General features: G+C 41.2%; 2 protein-coding genes across 2 annotated transcripts in view; one reads left to right on the top strand and one right to left on the bottom strand.

Annotated features, from left to right (window-relative positions):
* Positions 1-1624: 1624 nt before the first annotated feature.
* LOC146459723 (dual serine/threonine and tyrosine protein kinase-like) lies at positions 1625-14900 on the bottom strand. Its single transcript, XM_085088942.1, has 5 exons — positions 14364-14900; positions 8828-9088; positions 6323-7806; positions 4393-4630; positions 1625-3024 (listed from the first exon to the last, which is right to left on the bottom strand). Exons 1-5 carry the CDS (start codon positions 14838-14840, stop codon positions 2623-2625), a joined length of 2862 nt encoding a protein of 953 aa, XP_084945068.1. The 5' UTR covers positions 14841-14900; the 3' UTR covers positions 1625-2622.
* Positions 14901-15042: 142 nt separating this feature from the next.
* LOC146459722 (dual serine/threonine and tyrosine protein kinase-like) overlaps positions 15043-21481 on the top strand; it is an 11301-nt gene continuing 4862 nt past the window's right edge. Inside the window, exons 1-4 of the mRNA XM_085088943.1 lie at positions 15043-15376; positions 19392-19732; positions 20524-20817; positions 21347-21481. The exon at positions 21347-21481 is cut by the window's right edge and continues 1289 nt beyond it. Coding sequence (XP_084945069.1) covers positions 15361-15376; positions 19392-19732; positions 20524-20817; positions 21347-21481 — 786 coding nt within the window. The 5' untranslated portion in view covers positions 15043-15360. The remainder of the gene's footprint in view (positions 15377-19391; positions 19733-20523; positions 20818-21346) is intronic.

Here is a 21481-nt window from a genome sequence, read left to right as displayed (position 1 = left end):
CTCAAGGTAACAACGCAAGTTTAGCGGCCATGGTATATGAGCCATTATGAGTTTTATATCATGTGCGAGAAATAGCGATCATTAAGTTGCCTTCTGATTGTTCTTGCAAAGCGAAATCAGTAAGATCTAGCAATATTTTTTGATTGCTTTTAATAAAACAATTATTCCACTCGCGCTTGTTGGATATGAGATGATTATAGCCAACTCGGCGCTGCGCCCCTCGTTGGTTATCTATCAGCTCATATCCAACGCTAGCCTCCCACGCAGTCGTTTTTAGGGGACTCGTATTACCTCCTCCCACGTAATACGAGTCCCCTAAAAACGACTGCGTGGGAGGCTAATCCAACGCGCGCTCGTGGAATAATTGTTAAATAATCCCCCCCCCACCCCCCAATGCGAAATCATCATTGATTTTGGGGGTGGGGGGTTGCTTTTTCATTTTAACCTGTCCAAGATCGTAGGTGCAGCATAACTTGCTACTCGCTATATATGTGGCAGAGCACCCTGCAAGAATCTTGTTTAATGTAAATGCAAAAAAAAAAAAAAAAAAGAAAAGAAACTATCGTGGTTTTACCGCATTGTTTCACACTCAAAAGTTATAGTTTAATGCAGTCAGTTTTTTTTACAGGCGCCTTTTGATGCGAAATAAAGGTAAATGGCTACAGTACAGAGAATCAAACTTCGTTAGAGCTGATGCACTCGAAACGTCAGCTTTTGTTTCTTGGTACGGTGGCCACTTTACACAAGGCACAAGCAAAGGAGTTCAAAAACGCAATGTGTACCCCAATATTGGACGTAAATGGCGTCAAATTGACCCCCCCCCCCCCCCTTTAGTACAAAACTTAATCGCGTGTTCAGCTTGGGCTACCTGCCACAGAATAGCATGATGATATTACTGACTCCCATTTCAACCCTTTTCCTCTGGTGGCATAGTTGCGCGCTGTAATGTTAATGTTGACGCGACAAAGGTTCTCAGTTTTCGGTCCTTTTAAATTTGATTGGCTGGCAAAGATTTCCAGCACTATCCAGCAATGAAATGTTGGAGAGGGCAGAAAGTTTGGTGCTGTTTTTCTCGTTAAAGTGTACATCTGGGACAGAAAATTTGTATTTGCTTGATCAAAGGTTAATGTTGTTCTCATATGGAAATAGAAAAAAAATTCGTTATCAATTTTTCTTCCCTGCATTTGAGGCGTATAAAAGTCGATCCCGTGCAATTAACTCTGCAATACCTCATAGGACAAACCGATGAGTGGTAGTCCTCAGGCTCTTTGGCCAGCGGTTTGTCGCCAGGAGAGAGTTAGTCTCTCCTGGCGACCAACCGCTGGCCAAAGAGCCTGAGGACTCTTGGTACGAGATTGTATAAAATAAAAGTGATAAATTTCACTTCCGGTTGGGTACAATACCGCGCAAGATTGGACAATTTTATATGCCTCAAAAAACGCGTGGAAGAAAAATTGTTGAGGAATTTTTTTTTCCGGATTTTCATGCGAGACGAGCATTTAACTTGAAGGTTTGATCAAGCTAAGCTCGCTCAAAAGTCAGCGAGGGAACATTATCCCTCTCCTCCCACCCACCATGATTTCACCCTAAACAGACGGAATCAATGACATGCCACTCGAAGTAAACCCATGATAATTTATTGCCACTGATTTATTGCCATGCATCGCCATGCATACAAAGTCACACGAATGAATACATTAATTAAGGACTTAAAATTCTACTCGGGCTAGAAAGCCCTGTCCACTTCTTTTTGCGTACCCCCACTACTGACGGATTCCCATCTTCCCCCGCGCGCATCTCTCTCGCGTTTCTCCTCTCGACCATGAGAGACGACTGGGGACGAGTCAGCCCCCACTACACCCTCCCACATACACAAACACACAGAGTAAACGAAATAATTAAATGGCAAAAAAGAAAAATGATGACGAAATCCTCAATCAAATAAGTACGCACCAAAAGGTAAAATAAAAATATGATTTGAAAGGTCCGAGAGCTAAAGCACATCAAGAGTATCAAAGAAAAGCAATCGCTAATCAACACCCTGGAGGCTCCAGCCGACACATACGGTTACAGTTTAGTTCCTCTAAGTTTAAATACAGTAGAACCCGGTTTAAACGGACTCCAAAGGGACACCCAATTTAAGAGCTCGTATTATCCGGGCTCTCAGAATACGCGATACGGACGCCAGTCCACTACCAGAACTCACTGTTACAATTACTTCGCCCTAGATCCGCTACACTTTTTTTAGGACAAGACTAAAGGTTCACATGTATTATCAATACAAAGACTAAAGCATATACAGTTTAAAATCAGAACAGAACGAGTTTTAGCTTCTTAACTGTAATTTCACTTTCCATACTTTGGTTGAAGTTATTTCTCACCATAACGCTTATTAAAAAGGAATTTCTAACGATCGAGTCTAACAAGCTAACACTACAGCTATTTCTTTTTATACTTCTGAGGCGGTGGTGATAAGCTTTTTGGTAACAACAAACAGCAGCTCACACAGAACGGAAGTTGCCGATTTGGATGGACCAGAAGAAGCCACTAAAACACCTACAGATTATTCAATATGTTCTTGTCTTTGAATTTGGCCATCCGAATCCACCCTAATTCCTGTTTCTACTCAACATGCTTATCGCGAAGGAATTCTTCAAGCTCCTTTACGATGATGTCGAACGAGGGGCGCTTTTGAGGATTCTGAGCCCAGCACTTTTCCATAAGCTCCCAGCAGTTCTGTGGAAACACGTCCAACCGTTCTGGAGTTTTGTTCTCAAGAGCGTTTAACATGAGCATAACCAGCGGCAGAAAATGCTTGTTTACATTCTGTGGCTGGTTGCCTTTGCCTTCGCACACTCGCCATAACAACATACCGAACGCATACACGTCAACAGTTTTGTCGTACTGTTGTTGGATCATCTCTGGCGCCATGTTTATCGGCGTTCCGACAAGGGAGTTACTGACGAGTCCCTCAGGTTTGCAAAGCCCCATATCAGTCAGCTTAGCTCTGTTGACCTCGTCCAACTAGAAGAACAAAGTCGATAGCTGCATGGTTAAACATGAAACCGGTTGTGTGGAGAGAGCAGATTGACGGACCGGAACCCGAGTGCAAATGTGGAGGGATAAATTCACATTATCACGTAATATTTTGCAAAAGCCAAAGAACAAAGGCAGAAGCCACCAATAAACGAGCGGATACGTGGAATGTGAGATTGCGGTAAATTCTCTTAGACCGGGTGTGCTGATTTTGACCTTAACCGCTCTGCCGGGAACACTTCTGATAAGATACTTTGTTTGAGATAGCTTTAAACAAGAAAAAGTCATCAAGCTAGTTGTTCTCTGGACATATTTGGGTGGGATAAGTTAGTGTCTCATCGAGAAAAGCACAAGGCTATCATGACGTTTAAGTCTCTACATAATTCCACGCCAGTCTATCTTTGCAACATCTTTCCTGTACACAACGCTAATTATGGTCTGAGAAATTCGACTAACAAAACTCAAACTGCCTAAGCCTGGAACAGAATACCTGAAAAGCAGTTTCTCCTATAGAGATTCCGCTCTATGGAATACTTTGCCTCAAATCAGAGATAGTGTGACGATGGGGGTTTTCAAAAATAACGCAAAAGCGCACTTTTCTTCTTTGGGATCCACTACAGCAATCAAGCGAACCAGTTACTTTTTACTATATACTTTTTTATATAGTTTTCAATGGTACTGACTGTTTTCCATTAAAGAGTTAACCAAAAAAACCATAGTTAACGATTAATCCTGAATTAATCACATTAATTACCTAACCGTCTTTAGAGGGACCGGGGTGTCGCTTGTAGGGGTGGGGGGGAGGGGGGTTGATTGGGGGTGAGGAGGAGGGGTGGGGGGAGGCGTCTGAACATCCTGATGCCCGTACTTTTTTTTTACTTCGATAAGAAAGAAACAAACAAAACGAAAAGAAAAAAAATTATCACGATAGTCTTGTGCAAACTATATCGATGTGAAACGATATCCTTTTAGCGGCAGGTTCTTGCCGTGAACACTCGTGGACAATATCGACTTTGCTTTGCAGCTACGGTAGCAGCAGTATTGGCACTTGCAACAGCTGCACTACCAATAGCAATAGATCTTTGTCCCTCGGTGGCCATATTGAGTCTCAGGATAATAAAAAGCTTTGTGTTTGCAAGGCAAGTCTCGCACTGAATTCGCTTTGGGCAAGGCTTACCGTGCGAAAACAAAGCTTTTATTCTCCTGAGACTAAACATGGCTGCGCATGACAAAGATCTTTATGAGGAACAGGAGCAACAACAACAGCAGCCATAAAGATAACAAACGCGACAACAGCGGCAAGAAGAGCAACTTCAACAACGACAACAACAACAACAACAACAACAAGCAACTCACCAAAACGTTCTGTACTTTGACATCGCGATGGATCATGTCTTCAGCATGTAGATACTGCAAGGCTTTTGCAACGTCAAGCGCTATCTCGAGTCTCTTCCTCAAAGATGGAATTCCCGGCAAAGCATCATGAAGATCACATCGCATTCGCTCTGACACAAGTGACACGGAAAGGCCACGGGCTGGATTGGCTTCCACCATACTGCACAGTATTGGTAAGAGGTTGGGATGCTGCAGGGCTCTAAAAAAGTCATAAAATTAGTTATAGAATTTGCATTACATTTCGAACCCACTCCTTGGATAACTGGGCTATTCTACCCCGCGATACAGATTGAAGACTGTCCCTATGTTTGCGTCAGTTGATTTCTCTTCTGAACACCCGGAATATGATTGGGCAGACGTAAGCCTGTGCCAACGTTTTATTGTTTGGTACAAAAATATTGCAGCCCTCGGTATTGTCTGTCGGCTAGTGTTGGGGAAACATCAGAAATGGATGAATGTTTCGCTTTTGATTAAACATCTTTCTGACCATATTTGTTGCTAGAAACAATATACAGTAACGTCTGAATTGGCGACCAAACATCGGGAACCAACCTCAAGGGTAAAAGGGGTACTTGATAAATTTTTACATCCGTTGTTCTTTCCCTTACCAAATTTTACCGAAAAGGAACCGCTTTCACATACATCAACTAAACGTTTTACTCCTTTCATGCACCTTAAACATAACCCAAAGAAAAATGAATATGTCCTACGGTTAAAGACAGCAAGCGTAGTTTTGTGCGTTATACTTTTTGCCAGGAATCTCTACTCAATTTTGCTATCCTTTCAAACAGAATTTTTTTTCTGTTGACCTATTTGTTACCCTTTCGGTTTACAGTCTATCAGTTTGTGACCCTTTCAAATATTTCGTCACCCTTTTGCACACTATAGGTAGGAGGCTCAATAAGGTAACTCTTTGCGGTGGGACCTCTCCGTTCAGCCAACCGTATGGAGCACCCAACCTCTCCCCCATAAACCAGCAAATATTCGACGTCGGCTAGCTATAGTCAGCAGTGTTGGAACGCCTCGATGGACGAAAAAAATATTTGCAGCCTTATAATAAAGAGAGTTTAATTTGTAGTATAATAGTTTGAAGGATTTCTCAATACTACATCTTTTAAAAAATACGAAAATTAAGCTCAAACTAACTCTCTTCTGAGAACAATTCCATGTCACTGCGAACACACGCCTTCGTGTATAGGAACAGGGCCTTTCGGACCAAAATTCCGACGCCATAATTATACATAATGTTCAAATAACTATAAACCCATTTTGGCGCACTGCGTTCTCATTTCAAACAAATGTGATGTTATTCTTTACGCCTGGGCCCAGTTGTTCAAAGCCCGAGTGAGCTAATCCTGGATTAACACAAACTTGGACTCGAGTTTAATTGCTAATCGATAAACATCCTCCCAAAAAATTGTTGGTCCTCAATGTTTACTTAGACCTTCATTTTCCTTTAGCTCGAAAATTAGCCTTTAAAACCATTTTTAACGAGCGAACTGAAATCCTCGATTAAAATCTAATCGTGGATTAGCGTTAATCGGCTTTCGAACAACCCAGCCCTGGTGAATTAATAACATATGTTTATTTTTTAGTCACGGACACAGGCATACTTAGGAAACTAAAATCGTAGTTCTCCCAACAGGAGTTGGACCGTCCTACGACCTTCCGATTACTAGTTCGCATGCTCTACTACTGAGCTACAGGAGGACCACCGGGGCAAGGCCATTAAAGTAGATTCACGTGACAATCATCATGCATACTGCTTAGAGTTGAATGTTGATGAGTGGCACATGTGAAACATGTGATTTTCTTTCTCCGAGTATGTCTGTATCACTGACTGAACAAAAACGTCGATACATTCTCTTTGTTTTACATATTTCAATGTTACCTGGTGTTGTGCAATTCCAATGTCAAATCCTTCAGCACTTCTTCTCTGGCGACACTGACCACCTTCACAACACAGGGTTTGCCTTCTGGTGTCTTGATGTTATCACAGGCAAACACACTCCCTTGAGCTCCAGTACCAATGAGTTCTCCCTTTCTGGGTGACCCATACTTGAACTTGTCCATAACACCATATGCCAACATCTCTAGGAGGGCGAGATCGGGCGCAAACTCAAGAATCATCTGCCTCTGCTCGTCTTTTATGGTCTCACCGCGTTGAAACAGGCCTTGCACCTTCTTGATTTCTGCAACGAACTCATTATGATTGGTAGTGAAGTGCTCTTTGAGGCCGCAAATGATCTCTTCAGCCATCTTTGTTGGATCCACTTTGTTGAGAACATTTGATGCAACTTTCTTCTTCCACTCAGACGATCCTACCTGGACCTTACCTGTGATGGATGAGAGTAACGTCTCTTTTGGATCACACACGAAGTCGTACAACCACTTGATGAAGCGAACAACTACTCCATCGCGGTTTGCGAAAGAGATTTCAGCATCGTAGGACGACAAAAGACTTTTACCGAGGGCAAGAGCTGCAGATGATATTTCCCCACCAGACGCTAGCTCTTCTTCGATTTGCTCGATTCGACTTTTCATCTGAGTAACAAACAGCTCTCGTGAACGAAACATCATTTTTAACTTTTCCTTGATCTCTCCTTGTAGCTTGTTGACCACCATTCGCTGCAGCTGCTCTTTGCAGTGGGCTACGGCTGCTTTTTCAGACACAATACCATCAGAAGGAATTACATATTCGGTCAGGCTGTATTCAAAGATGGCTGCCTCTTGTAGGATTCCATCACGAGCTCCGCTAATAGCCTCAGAAAGCAAATCTTTGATATCAGTGGAATCTTTTTCCAAATTGCCAATGATGTTTGTATGGACCTCGAGTTCTTGTTCAAGAAGAACATTTAAGGTCTTCATCATCATCTGCTGCCCCTTCTTCAACACATTAGCCTTTCTGATGAAAAAATCCAAACAACGTGACAGGACTCGGATGAGGACTTGGCAGACCTTCTCAACTCTTTCTCGCAACGATTCCTCGGCAAACTTCTTCAAGCAGTCTTGAAAGCGGTCGAAGGCTTGAATGTAGGCAATGAACTCGCCAGGTGAGGCATCTGGGTTTGTCTTCTTCATCTCATTGCATCTCTGGATCTTCCAAGCGGAGAGGCCGTGAAAGCGTTCATTTTGATCCATGGCCTGGAGACTCTCTGCCGAGAAATAACCGTGTTTGACAAGTCGCTCGTAGACTCGCTCTTTCTTTCTTGCTTGAACTTTGGCCTCTTCTTCTAGCCGTGCGGAGTCACTTCGGCTTGGTTCGTCTTCCTCGTCTGAAGACTCGATGCGATCTTCAGGTTCCAGCTTACTCACCACGAAGAAAATTTGCAAGTCGGGTCTTCTGGATACCATGCCACTCAAGACCTCTCTATCCTGGAAAGAAAAGCATGTGTTTATAATGATGCAGAGTGAAAAGCTACTCTATCCCCAAGGGCTTTAAACGGTTACAACCTTGCAACTTTGCCACTTCAAGTCAACAGATTTAACGATCCGACCTTCAATTTTGTCTGAGAAATTTTCCCATATACATCACAGGTTAAAGCTCACCAAGGTCTAAAAATAAATATAAAATGATTTCTTGTAGCAAGAAATCCAGGATTATGGCTCATGTTATATCACCATGTCATGTTGAAGCCTTCAGAGGAAATAGTTCTGGGATGTCTTCAAGTATCAGTGGAGGATCCAGGGATGAGTTGCATAAAACTTAACGGCGGGCGTAATGCTATCGTCAGACGTTAAAAAACCAAATGTGTCTGGGCTGAAGGTCTGGCGTTAGCAGTTACAGCCGACGTTAAATTTTATGCAACCCACCCAAGGCCTTCAGGTAAATGGGGCGGGGAAGGGGCGCTCCCGAACGCTCTAATTGCTTCTTTTCGTGCGAGAAAATATCTCAGCGCTTCGGCCCTACGGGAGTAGGGGCCCGGGACTACTCCCCTAGACCCGCTGACTGTATACTATGTATTCCATCTTCAAGTCATTTATAGGAACTAAGAAATCACGACGGCAACGCCAACAAAAACGTCACTTGCAAAGATAAGTTCGTGTTACTTGTATTAATTCGCGATTACTCCAATTTGTTCAACTTGTGCAATCTCGCCGAACTATCCAGTAACACTGAGAACAGGTGGGGAAGGCTTTCGAGTTGAGATGGGTAATGAAACATTTATCGTCATGTGCTCGAGTTTTCCACAAAACCTCGAATTTGGTTATTTCACGTTGCCGTGTGGCCGAGTAGGGTGAAGAAGTGAAGAAATGTACCAAAATTTATAACGCACGAACAGAGCCTTTGTTTTTTTCTCCCTTATTCTAATCCTATTGTCCCGGACGTTCTCGTTACATGCGGTCGCCGTAGCATCCTTCTTATAAACTCCATTTTACTTTCTCCATTTCTTACCTGCTTTGTAAACAGGTTGTGCCCATCAACCACGTAGATGACAAAAGCGAGCGGATTTTCCAGTTTATGTTTTACAAGATTGTCGAGCGCCTCATTCTCGTTTCTTCCAGGCGAGTCTATGACGCTGACACCAGACTTCAGGAACTCAAGATTCAGCCCAGTCTCCACAGTAGCCTCCACCATGGATGCATTCTCTCGGTCCCTCTGGTTCAGCTCGATCTGCCTCCGTGGGATTCTGTTTTTGCCTTTCAATGTTATCTCCTTTTATAATGAAAAGCATTTAAAATCACGAGACAACTTCAACACAACTTTAAGACATGTTTCGACATGGCTTATGCTTCCTTCAGTTAGGGACTGTTTATGCGCCGATCAAATCGAAACTTCAACATCCCCCCCCCCCGGGCAAACCCCGGGCATTTGACTATTTTCTGTGCCCGGGGGTGGGGAATTTGACCGGTAAGCCCTTCCCGGGGGTGGGGAATTTGACCTTGCCTGGGTGGGGTGGGGAAAATTGAACCTGAAGTGTCAGGTTTCAAATCGCTCCTTTTGGGCGCCGAAGCCGCTACCAGCTATAAACACGTGTTTGGATGGGATGTAGCTTTTGTGAGAGATTGGCTTACAAAAAAGGTCTTCAAAAGTGAGAGTGCTTAAATATTAATTATTTTTATAGATTGTGTATAAACGATGTAGATTTTTTATAAAGTGAGTCAAGCTGCGGCCTTGTCCTGCAGTGAATAGTGAAAGAAATAAACACTGTCGAATGAAAAACCGTTTTGGCTTAAATTACAGAATATCTTGCCACTTGAACAACATTCTACGTAGCCGGCTAACTAATTAAGATGTATTTCTATTTCTTTAAACGATGTAGATTTTTTATGCAATGAGTCAAGCTGCGCCTTTGTCCCGCATTTATGTCTGCAGAGGTTTTTAGAATAGCCATAAAACAGCAGTGAGCAGTAAAAGAAAAAAAAAAACACTGTCGAATGAAAAACCGCCGCTTTGGCTTAAACTGCAGAATACCAAGTCGCTCGAACAGTCTACGTAGCCGGCTAACTCATTTTAAATATGTTATCACGTATTTCTCGAACCTTTGCCGTGTTTCGGAGTTAGAACAGTTTACACTTGCCGATTGACATTGTCCGACTTAATAAATTCAATTTCCAATCATTTTTTAATAGTTTCAACGTTAAAGTTGTGGTTTTTGTAGGAACTCATGACAGCAGCCGACAAGGATTGTTCTTTAGGAGGGGCATTTGACAGACAAATCCGACGATAAGGTAGGGCATTTGAACACCATTTTGGCCCGAGGGGGCGGGAATTTGTACGATCCAATCTTCAAAAGTTCAAATGCCCGGGGTTTGCCCGGGGGGGGGGGGGGGATGTTGAAGTTTCGAGTTGATCGGCGCATTACATGGACGTGGGAAGATCCTAGAGGGCGGATCATCCTAGTGCCATATGTTTCACGCTCTATTCAGTTTACATGCAAAAAGTTGTAATTGGCCCTAGCGATCTTCCTAGAGATAGGAACTTTCTACCTAAGAGAAAGGAAGATCCTAGGACTAGGAAGATCCTAGCACCTACTTTCGCTCGGAAGATCCTAGTGCTAGGGACAAAAAAAAAAAAAAAAACATGGCGGCAGCCGGGCGTTCAGCTGCTCAAGGCCGACTGTTACCCTTCTTTCCTTTCCACTTGGTAACCACTTCGGCCGATATTTCTGCATGTAAAGCAAACGAAACGTTTTTCCGCCTTCTCGGATCTTCCTAGAACTAGAGTCTTCCTCCCGCCATGTTAACAGCCCCTAAATTGAAAACTGAATGAAAAGACGAATTGTTGGTTTACCAACTAAGTTGATAACTAAAGGTAAATTAGCCACGGTAAAGAGATTCGAGCGTTAGCCCTTCGTCAGAGCAAATTAAAGAAGGGTAAACGCTCTGACGAAAGGCTTAAACGCTCGAAACGTCAGGACTCGAGTCTCTTCGAGGTCAATTTACCTTTAGTCATCAACACTGTTGATAACCCAAACATTCATTTCTACTCCCCACCGACGCAGCACCACAGTATGTTTTTCAGTAAGTCGCCCCCTTATGAATGAAATAACTTCACAAAAATAAGTAGGTGTCTTGCAAAGACAAAGAAGTTGAAATCACATGCTGAGTTGACAATAGAAACCGTTATAAAACGGTCAGTAACTGGCTTTATATTCTATTTCAGGGTGTCTGGTACTGTCTGATGGGAAATGTCCGGTAGAGATAAAGAGCAATGAATAAACTAGAGGTTCCAGACTGGAAGTTGAGTACTGCCACATGTAGAAGCCTTAAGTGAATTCCATATAAGAATGGTCTTGGCTTCTTGTAGTTTATGAGATGAATACTGTTTGAAAGGACGTTGTTCCCCTTATTCTAATGACATATATGGAGATCTATTGTGTAAAAACCTATTGGACTACCATATTATAGGAGTATAACGAAGCATTTTAACAACGCGAACAAAATCTACGCGTTATAAAATTAACGCGAATTTTCGAAAAGTTATGTTTACATGCATTTAATTAACGCGAATTTCCAGGCAAACAATATTGCCAGGAACCCTGTTCCCTTCTCCTGTCGGACATATTCCAATAGAACTGAGCCGATATATCTGGTATACACATTGCAGAGAAGAGGTGACATAAGAGGTGAGGTCAAATCTACTAGATACAAGCCATCTCCGCTTATTCAAGGCAGTCTGGAAATTCCTTTTGAGGTGACTGTTCAATGGAAAGACAGAAAGGCAATGGACATTTTGCACAACTAATTTTCAACTAATTAGTCGAAAACGTTTGGTTCTTAATCCTTTTTTTTTAAACTTTTCAGCCTTGTAAAATAGTATTTTAACATCTCAAGCGAATATTATGAATAATATAAATATAATAAAACTTCGTTTAAGATTTAAAAAAACTATTTTACATTTTTTAATCCACAATATATTGAAATGTAGGATTCACATCAATTATGTCAGTACTTCTACTGAAAACAGTTGGTTTTTATTCCAGATTACTCTAAATAAAACAAATGTAAGTGCATGGCTTCTAGAGGGCGGGGGGGGGAGGGGTGGGGGCTCTCACATAAAAGTAACAGGGGTGATCATCGTAAATTTTGAAAAGGACCCCTTAAAGATACTTTATGGGTGTGGTCCATACAATTTTTCCCCTATGAGACACAAACTCTTAGCAATTCACTAACTAACGGTTGACTGACATGTACTTCCTCTCACATTTTTCAGCTCAATATACCCTAAAAGGTACCACCATGCCTCTGATGGAAGTGATTTTAGAATTTAGCACTGTAAGGGGTACCAAACCACAACTTTCAACCCCTAAAAGGCATGATGATTACCACCGTCACTTTTATGTGGGAGTCCCCCACTCCCCACCCTGAGAAATGGCTAGGTTTGGCATGTACTATTGAGTTCTGTCAAGTTAATAATTGATCTACTTGCGCATTGAAAGGTTGATAAGAATTCAGCTGAAAGAAGTTGGAATTGCTCAAGGCAATCTCTTACCCTTCTTTTATCCTTAGAACCCCCCCCCCCCCCCCCCCTTACCGCCTACCATGTATGCATCCATAACACATATGGTGAATGTGAATGCAGGCTAGTCAATGTGCAGTTCCATAAAAAATCCACACCCACCCCACGGAAGGTCTTTGGAGATTCCTAGGGGGAGGGGGTCTTAAAAGTTAAAATCTTAGAAGCAAAGTATAAAGCTAGACTGGAATTCCTGGGGGGAAAGGAGGTGCAAAACAAAAAGACCTTCTGTGGGGGAGTATGGATATTTTCTGGAACTACACAATGTTTATAGCCATTTATCATTTGTTAAATCCAGAATGGCTTTTGTGACAGCACAGAGGCTTGTGGCATAGAAGTATGCAAAAACACTGTGATGCTTTATCACCAAGACTGCAGTGCCCCCCCATATATATAGCTTTAGAACAGATAAGGTATACATGGAAAAAACATGAGGTGGATAAGGGCATTCCTAACCAATAGGAAGCAAGGTGTTTTTCTAAATGGAGTGTCTTCAGGGGATGTAGAAGTGCTCTCTGGCATTCCACAGGGCTCAGTTATAGGCCTGTTCCTGTTCCTTTTTTTATATAAACCACCTTCTTGAGTCACTTTCTTCTATTAAATGTTAGGATATTTGCAGACGACACCATTGCATATCTCACCTTTAACTCTGAGCTAGACTCTGAGCTAGACCCAAAGCGACCTTGAGAAACTAGCCCAGTGGGAGCAAATGTGGGATATAAAATTCCACCCGGATAAATGCGAAGTCATCCAAGTTGGCCAGAAACGTATATAAATGTCAGCCTATCCCACAGGACTATACTATCTATGGTCAAACCCTACAATTAGTTGACACTTCAAAATATCTAGGGGTTACTCTTTTTTCAGACCTCTGCAGTTGGAATTTTCATATTGATAATTTTACAGGGAAAGCAAATAGCACTCTTGCTTTCCTTAGACCAAAACTACAGGTCTGAGGTGATTATTCCCCTATAGCTAAGATCATTGACGACCTTAATTAGCTTACTTTGGCCTAGTTCGACCACTGTTGGGATCCTTACACCGATATAAACATCAGGACAATTGAAGGGCTGGGGGCATAACCGCCTTATGTCGAATGTTGGGCTGTTTTTTTTTTTTTTTCGGATATGTCTCAATTTTTGCATGTGGGCTTCGTTTTAGTCAACAAACACTGCCCTGTATTTTTTTTCGTTGGTTTGCTCTTCGTTTTCGAGAAAAAACGTATGCATGGTACAGCAGTGAGCTGCCCGCTTTGTAGTCAGGAATTACAATCGTATGGTGAGCGTAGGAGTTTTACTACACCAGCTGGGATGGAATTCAGTTCAGAGCAGAAGAAAAGCAATGAGACTCTGCATATTATATTAGTTGCACCAACAACTATCACAAGTACTCGTTTTTCCCATGCACAATAAGGGAATGGAACTCGTTACCCGAAGATATTGCCACCCTGCCGGACTAATGGACTCTTTCAAAAAAGCCCTATAAGCCTCATGACCACATCCATTTGTGTGTTTTACTGATCTTTTTTTTATATTTATAATTTACTTGTTTATCTATTTGTAATTTGCATATTGTTAGGCAATAATTTTATTTACTTTTAACGACCCCTCACAAAAATCTTCATTTTTGAAGGAGGTGGGGTTTCTTGGAAGAAGAAGAAGAAGAAGGACACGATGTTTTCTCTTTGTTTAGCTGTGATAATATGATAGTACAAATTAAAAGAAGTCAACTTTTACCCCACCCACCCTCCCCCCCTCAAAAAAATCGATGCGTGCTTACTCAGTTGCGCGATCAGGAGTCACTTTAATATACCCATATTTTTTTTCTCTCCATTTGCAATCGATCTGCAATGGCATTCTCAAAAGCGTACAATTCAGAACAATTATTCTGGAGGTAATATATACTGTATTGGGAAAAAAATGGAAAGAAATGAACAATTTTTATTTAATTGTAATCGGTATACAACCCTTACCTGCAGTGTCCTTCCATCTTTGGCCACTAAGCGGCAAAACGGTTCCTCGGCGTAGGAGACTCGTACAATCCTGGCGGTGCTCGGCTGGTCGGAAGTAGGAAGTGCTTTGCAGCCAAGAAGCTCGTTGATTATAGAGCTCTTGCCACAGTTGGTTTGCCCGACAAAAATCAACGCAGGTTCCTCTGAGAAAAGCGAACTCACCTCCTTTCTTTCATTCTCGGTGTACAACAAGGCACCGAGAGGTAAGTTGAATTCAAACTGGATGTCAGCAATTGCGAGTGTTAATTCCTCGAAGGTTTGAGGTGGCGGCCGGGGTGTTGGTGATCTTGCTTCTGTCAGTTCTGCAGCGATTTCTGCATCGCGAGGATCGGACAGCTTCTTAACGATTTCTTCAAAGCAATGAATCGTATCCTTATGTATTTTCTCAAGGGTGGCTTTAGCTTTTCTAAATTCGTCAAAAACGTCCTGAAGCGGCATGTCTAGAACGAAATCGAAAGTACTTTACAAGCATCGATGGGAATCTAATTTCACAGTCGGATGAAATTTCCTTTCTAGGAAACAAAGGATGTTTTTATTACACTTCCTGAAGAATGGAATAATTTGGCTGGGGACTCGGGATAGAAAAATACTAGGCGAATATCACTGCTATTTGAATTGTTCCTTTAGATTTTATGCCCCATAGCTTATTTGTATGAACACTTTATTAACATTTGTGCTGTAAATTGTTATTTTCTCCCGTAAAAGCGGCGTGGAAACGTGATTGACAGTTCCATTCCAATATTCCGCGGACAAAGTTTTAAAGTCCATTCCAATCTAGTTTTTCTTTTATTTGTCACGCGACATCGATTTTCCGAGAATCGAAACTGACTTTCGGCTAACAAGGAATCAGGAAGCTAAAGAGAGAGCAAATTCCGTTTTAATGGCTCGCATAACATGAGCTTAAGATAGAAATTGTAATTTTGAATAAGAGCTGAAGTTAAGTCGTATTTCAATCAACATGGCTTCTTCGGAAGGTGAGTTTTGTGGCTGTTGTTTGATCGTGATTTTGGTCGCTTCTAAGTTCCAGATCAGTCTGTATTCAGGCTGTCAATCGCGTGGTCAAAAATGGCTTTAAACAGTCGACATATATCCAGCCTAGAAAAACTAAATGCTTTAAGGGTGTAGCTTTGCATTTGTGCAGTTTGTTATATATTTAAATCAAGAAATTAACGGAGATTATTAGTAAACCCACAATGAATGTATAATGAGCTAGATACTGCTAATATATCCTTCTCTTGAATTGTCACATAATTTTTTTGATGCAGCTCGATAATTGAGTAATAACAAGCTGCTTGAATATTGTTATATTTAAGATAGACCGTTGAGAGTCTACATTGTAATCTGAAGTCAGGAACTATAACGATCGATGCTAACTATGAATGCAATTATTGTGCAGTAGACAAGGAAATGACTGTTGAGATTTGATTAGCCGCCAGCGTGCATGCTTTTTTTCATTTTGAGAGCTCAAAGGAGGTTTGAGCAGCAGCTTACAATATTTATTTTATTTATAGCCTCCCAGCTCTGTAAGCCCCAAGCCACGGTCCCACCCCCCACCCCTTAATTCTTTGCCTGCACCATATCAGGGTCAAAAATGTCTCTGGTATACCACCATCTTGTTTTCTCCTCTAAACAATTTAATAATCGTGGCCATCTGCATGTGTTCCAGTGCAAAAGACTTGGAACCGGAGAAAGGGGTACAAACTTCACCGTTTTATTTGTGATAATTTATGATAGTGACTACTCTGATTTTGGTTACATAATGTCTGAAACCAGTTACTCTGCCAGACATGATGCACGCATGGAAACATTTAATTGAAGAACATTCTCTCCCTATATATTAAAGCTCCCTTTCGGTGGAGGTTTGTGGGTTTTCCAAACCCTGACCCTATTTCAGACCAAAACATGTAATTTTTTCAGACCAGGTTTCTAGAATCCATACCAGTTTCTGTAAAAATTCATACCCTTTTCAGACTGACAGTACAAAAAGGCTAAAATCTATGTCCTATTTTAGCACAAAATAGCTCATAATCATATCCTCCGGCACCACATATCTCTATATCACTTATACAGGGATGTACCCCCAACAGCATGCACCACCATTTAAGTTTCAACCAGCCTTAATAAAGGAATTAATACAATATTTCTTTTTACCTAAATATCTGCCCCTTAAAACACAGGTGGTCTGTGATAACAGAAAGTGACGTTATATTGGTACTTAACAATATGATTTCATGGAAGTACTCAGTCTTGCCCATAGCTTGAATGTGCATGATAAGGTACCATATAGTCACCCACATAACCCTAACCCTAACCCTAACCCTCCATATAGCCACCCTTACCTTACCATGAAGTATATGCCCTACATACACTGAGCACTTACCAGGAAGCTGAGCACTAATGCACCATGGAAACTCTTTCAGTTTTGTGGTACTTTTGACAAAAACAGTCAAACAGGGGTGCTATATTGAAAAGGGGCATTTACAGCAAGGAGATCAATGCTAAATGAAATTATCATGATACATAAAGAAATAATAATGAAACACTTGGGAGTGTTTACTTACAATATGTATATTAAGTTCCAGACAAATTATATCTGGAAGGGATTGGAAATTTCAGGGTGATGGGGGAAGGGTTCTCAAAGGCTAAGAAAGGAACAAAGAAAGGCGTGAAACTAAATTGGAATTTCAAAGGGGTTAACGGTAGGGGGGGGGGGAGCTTAGAGCTTAGGGGGAGGGAATGGATTTTATTATGGAACTACACCATACAATAAAATGCTGTAGAGATGAAATTAAAAAAGAATTGTTTGCTTTTTTTTACAAAAATAAAACAAAAACTTTTTTATACCCAACAGTATGTATGAGTCTCATTCTTCTCCTTCATTCTGGGAGGGGGTCATTAAAAGATAGATGGATAGCTCTCTGGGCTGTATTTTTCAGACAGTCTGAGAATGGGTCTTGATTCCCCCCCCCCCCCCCCCCCCACCCCTTCCTCTACATTCATTACTGAAAGTACAAATTAAATTTCTAGTTTTTATACTTTAACAAAAAACACAGAATTCTACTAGGGTGAATTTCATTTTCTGTACCTTGTGTGAGACTTTGGGCTGCTATCATACCAATCAAACTACAAGAATCTTCAACAATCGACATAACTAGCTGCAATACATTTAAAATAGTAAAATTCACTTTGGTGGGTCCTCATCTCTGAATAAAGTAGCATGAGATGACTTAATTAGGAGGATTGCTTTTCTTCCTCCTTCCTCCTTCACAGGGTTATAATACCCCCACTATCTTTTTATTGGGGTGTTTGTATTAAATTTCAAGAATTACCACGGTTTTTTCCCAAAAAGGTTCTTAGTTTAGATTTACACGTTAAGAGTTAAAGGGACCCCCCCCTCTAATGGAGAGAGGTGTTGATGTGTTGTCCTGAAAAAAGACATGCATGGATTAAGGTGTGAAGCTAAATTGGAATTTCAGAGGGGTTGGGGGGGGGGGGGCCTAGAACACATCCCTTCAATGGGTGGGGTTAGGGTATGTATTTTATTATGGAACTAAACAATACAAATAAAGAAATAAATAAAATTCTAAATTAACCCAATACACCCACTTCACGGCTAAAAAAACCCGAATTGTTTGTTTGTTCAGTTAGTCTGATTCCATCTTAGCCAAGGTAAAGCTAAGGTATTCCTGTAGAACGTTAGTTCACATTAAAGCACCTTTTGAGTTTTAACAATTAAATCAGTACATTTGTTGTTGGATGCTGCAATGTATGTCCCGATTTTTTGTTTAAATTGATGTCGACAATTACGCCATGAAAACATTCAAACGTTTGCTCGTTAGTTTTATCTTTTGATCGTTGTTTAATATTGACCTTTACATTTTTTTCACTCGCTTTATTTAAATACCCAAATACACTTAGGTTGCTTACACTTATATAAATTACTTACACTTATACAGTATTTGAATTTTACAAAGTACTTTTCTGTTAAGTAATCGTGAAAGAGAAAAGAAGAGAAGAAAAAAATTATTAAGATAACAAAAGAAGTTTAATAAAAAAAACTACAAAATCGAGCCTATGCATTACCTTACATATGAGAGTTAAGAAAAAAATGCATCACATCATTCATTTTGGTTGAGAGCAGAAATTCCAATTAAGCACGTTTTTCTAATTTCCATTGAATAGTAAGTTTGTTTACAAGTTCATCCTAAGACAATTCTTTCTGAAGGTGTTTAGAGGAGTAGATATATTGTTTGACCAAGATGATGAGCAAATCTAGCCTGCGTCTTTCGGGGTCCGAGAGCTCTCGGACCTTTACAATACAAACTAACACCTTAACGATGAAAACGGCCGCCAACCTTTGTCTCTTTAGCAATTGTAAGCTTGACTGAAAAGCACATTACGTACTAGTAAAACTGGGCCCGGTTGTTCGAAAGCCGATTAACGCTAATCCACTATTAAAAGTTAACTGAGGTTTTCAGCTCGCTCGTTAAAAATGTTTTTAAAATATAATTTTAAGCCATTGGCAGTGGGCCAATGGTGAAGAAAACTGAAGAAGTCAAAACTGAGGGACAGAAAGTCTTTTGAAAAATCTTTATTGTTAGTAATTAAAATCGAATCAAAGTTCTCGTTAATCCAGGATTAGCTTAATCGGGCTTTGAACAACTGGGCCCTGAATTTTACTGGCAGCTCCTGTACTGGCACATGGCTTGAGGTTTTCACTTTGGAAGGTCTCAGATTTTTGCGTGCCGGCCATTGGTTAGTTTTTTTTTTTTTTTTCCAAATGGTCTTTCGCTTTATACACGAAGCTGTATTGTTCAAGTTCATATTTATTTACACGTATTCAAATTACAATAAAAGAAGGTAGCACTACCAGAGAAGACACTTGGATGGGGTTATTCTTCCATCCAAGAAGGAAGAAAGAAAGTTGGTTACATTCCTAGCCATTTCATGCAAAATTTCGGGTACTAATTGCTACTTTACTGATTGCAGTTCCCTGCCCGACCACGTCTTCATTTGAAGATCAGTTCAAGGAACTGACCTCTCTGATCAGCTACTTTGAACACTGCTCAAAGGAGACACAGCAGTTTATCAACAACATAAGGCTGAACCTCAGTGAGAGCATAAGAACAGACTTGATCACTGACACAGAAAGACAACGCTTGCGTTCGTATGCGGCGAAAAAAGCCACTCTGCTGGTCGTGGGTCAGACCAACAGTGGTAAGAGCTCGTTTGTGAATGAGCTTCTTGGAGGATCATTTATGCCGACTTCTGAAGTTCCCTGCACTTCTCGCGTAGTCCGTCTCAAATACAGTGAAGAGAACTATTACAAGGTAACTAAGGAATAAATGAGCGAGATGGAGGTGTAGATCTGAGAAGAGAGATTGCGGGAAGGGGTTATTTTACGGAATGCCGAACGCCAAACCCAGGGTGCATACAAGTCAAATGTTTGTCTCAATTTGAGCCTTTAAAATCTCCACCCAGGCGGGCTGCCTTGAATTCGATCTTTGCCTCTGAGGGCTGGTGAATTTAGCCCTGGTTTATCTTTTGATCTGGCAGAATACTCACGTGGGTTTTTACATGGTTTGTGGGAGTTGAGGAGTTTTTCAAAGACAGGATTTCGCCAATCTGGGCTCACTCAAAAGCGGTTCTGAAAGATGTTCTGAAGGGTTAATGTATCAGCGTATGACCACAGTGCATGTATTGAAAGAACTGGTCAGGCGTTAGCTAAAGCTGAAATAAAATGTGTCCTTCAGGAGAGGCTTTTGAACGCTGATTTTAGCAATAAGGGTAGGTTATTGAATGGCTCTTTGGCTCGGGGGTGGGGAGGAGGGGGATTTGAAAAAGCCAGCCTTAAATGGTTCAAATGGAAAAAGGGGAAGTTGAAGTTTCGAATTGGTTAGCGCATATTAGCAATTGAAAGCTAATAGCGTGTAGAATCAGTGTTTCAAACCCCAACCAATGGAACAAAAAATCTACAGCACAAGTATCAAATCTTTTTTGGTGGTTAAAGCATTCCAACGGTAAGGGAGAGATCGTGAAGTTATTTATAGCTTTTAGTTTGGACATTGTTGGAGGTGAAAAAGTTAACCAGAAAGCTGTATCTATATTTTTTATCCCTAAGGTGGTAAACGAGTGCAGACCTTCAGAGGAAATTAGGACCCCTTTCAGTAAGAAGAAACTACCCAAAGAGGCCATAGAGTTGGATGAAAGCAAGAGAAGCGATCCATCGTGGGTCAACGCTGTCGTTGAGGTGGGTCTTAACAATCCTCTCCTGCAGAGCGGCCATCTGGAAGTCATTGACGCGCCTGGAATGAGTGAGAACGAGTCACTGGACAAGATCGTTCACGAGTGCATCCAAGGTGTTCTACAGGTTATCATCTATGTCATAGATGGCAACTCTTCCTTGAGATTACAGGTCAGTATAAATGCCCCCAGTAAAAGTGCTTTTGAGCTTGCTCAGCTCATCGTAATAGTTTTCACTTTTCGGGAAAATACTCACGTTCGGACATTTTTTGCACCGTTTCAGACTGGATGTTTCAGATGTGTCCACGACTCTTTAAATAAATGATCAAAAAGTTGCTATTTTGATTTGTGAGATTATTTATTGCTTGGACCAAGTTGAAAGATTTATCATCGGGCAATTCTACATGTAAGTTCCTTACCATAACAATTTCTCCTCTTTCCACCAAATTGACAAGGTCGCTGGTTACCATCAGAGGAAGGTATTGGGGAGGGAGGGCTTCCACCTTACACGAAGTTCTGAACTCGCTATTGGCCATGTTTAAGTCAATGTAACAGTATCGTTACCTTGTTAAGACGCCAGGCAAAGCCAACAGCATTTCAAGTGTTATCATGGTGGACATCATTACTCCAATAGACTCCCGCACGTCCTTGTATGGATGAGGTTAGCACACCACAGTAACAATTTTCTTTTTGTGTTGAAGGAGAGAGGATTTCTTCTCAGTCTGAAAGAAAAAGTTGGAAACTTGCCAATATTCTTTGTGTGCAACAAGGTAGACAAAGACCAAACGGCTCGAGAGTTTGATCTACACTCTGAATCAGAGGACGACGAAGAAACT

The sequence above is a fragment of the Pavona decussata genome, unplaced genomic scaffold (genome assembly GCF_977016875.1).
Source record: "Pavona decussata unplaced genomic scaffold, jaPavDecu1.1 SCAFFOLD_217, whole genome shotgun sequence".
Classification (NCBI taxonomy): Eukaryota; Metazoa; Cnidaria; class Anthozoa; order Scleractinia; family Agariciidae; genus Pavona; species Pavona decussata.
This window is presented reverse-complemented; position numbering and strand designations above follow the sequence as displayed.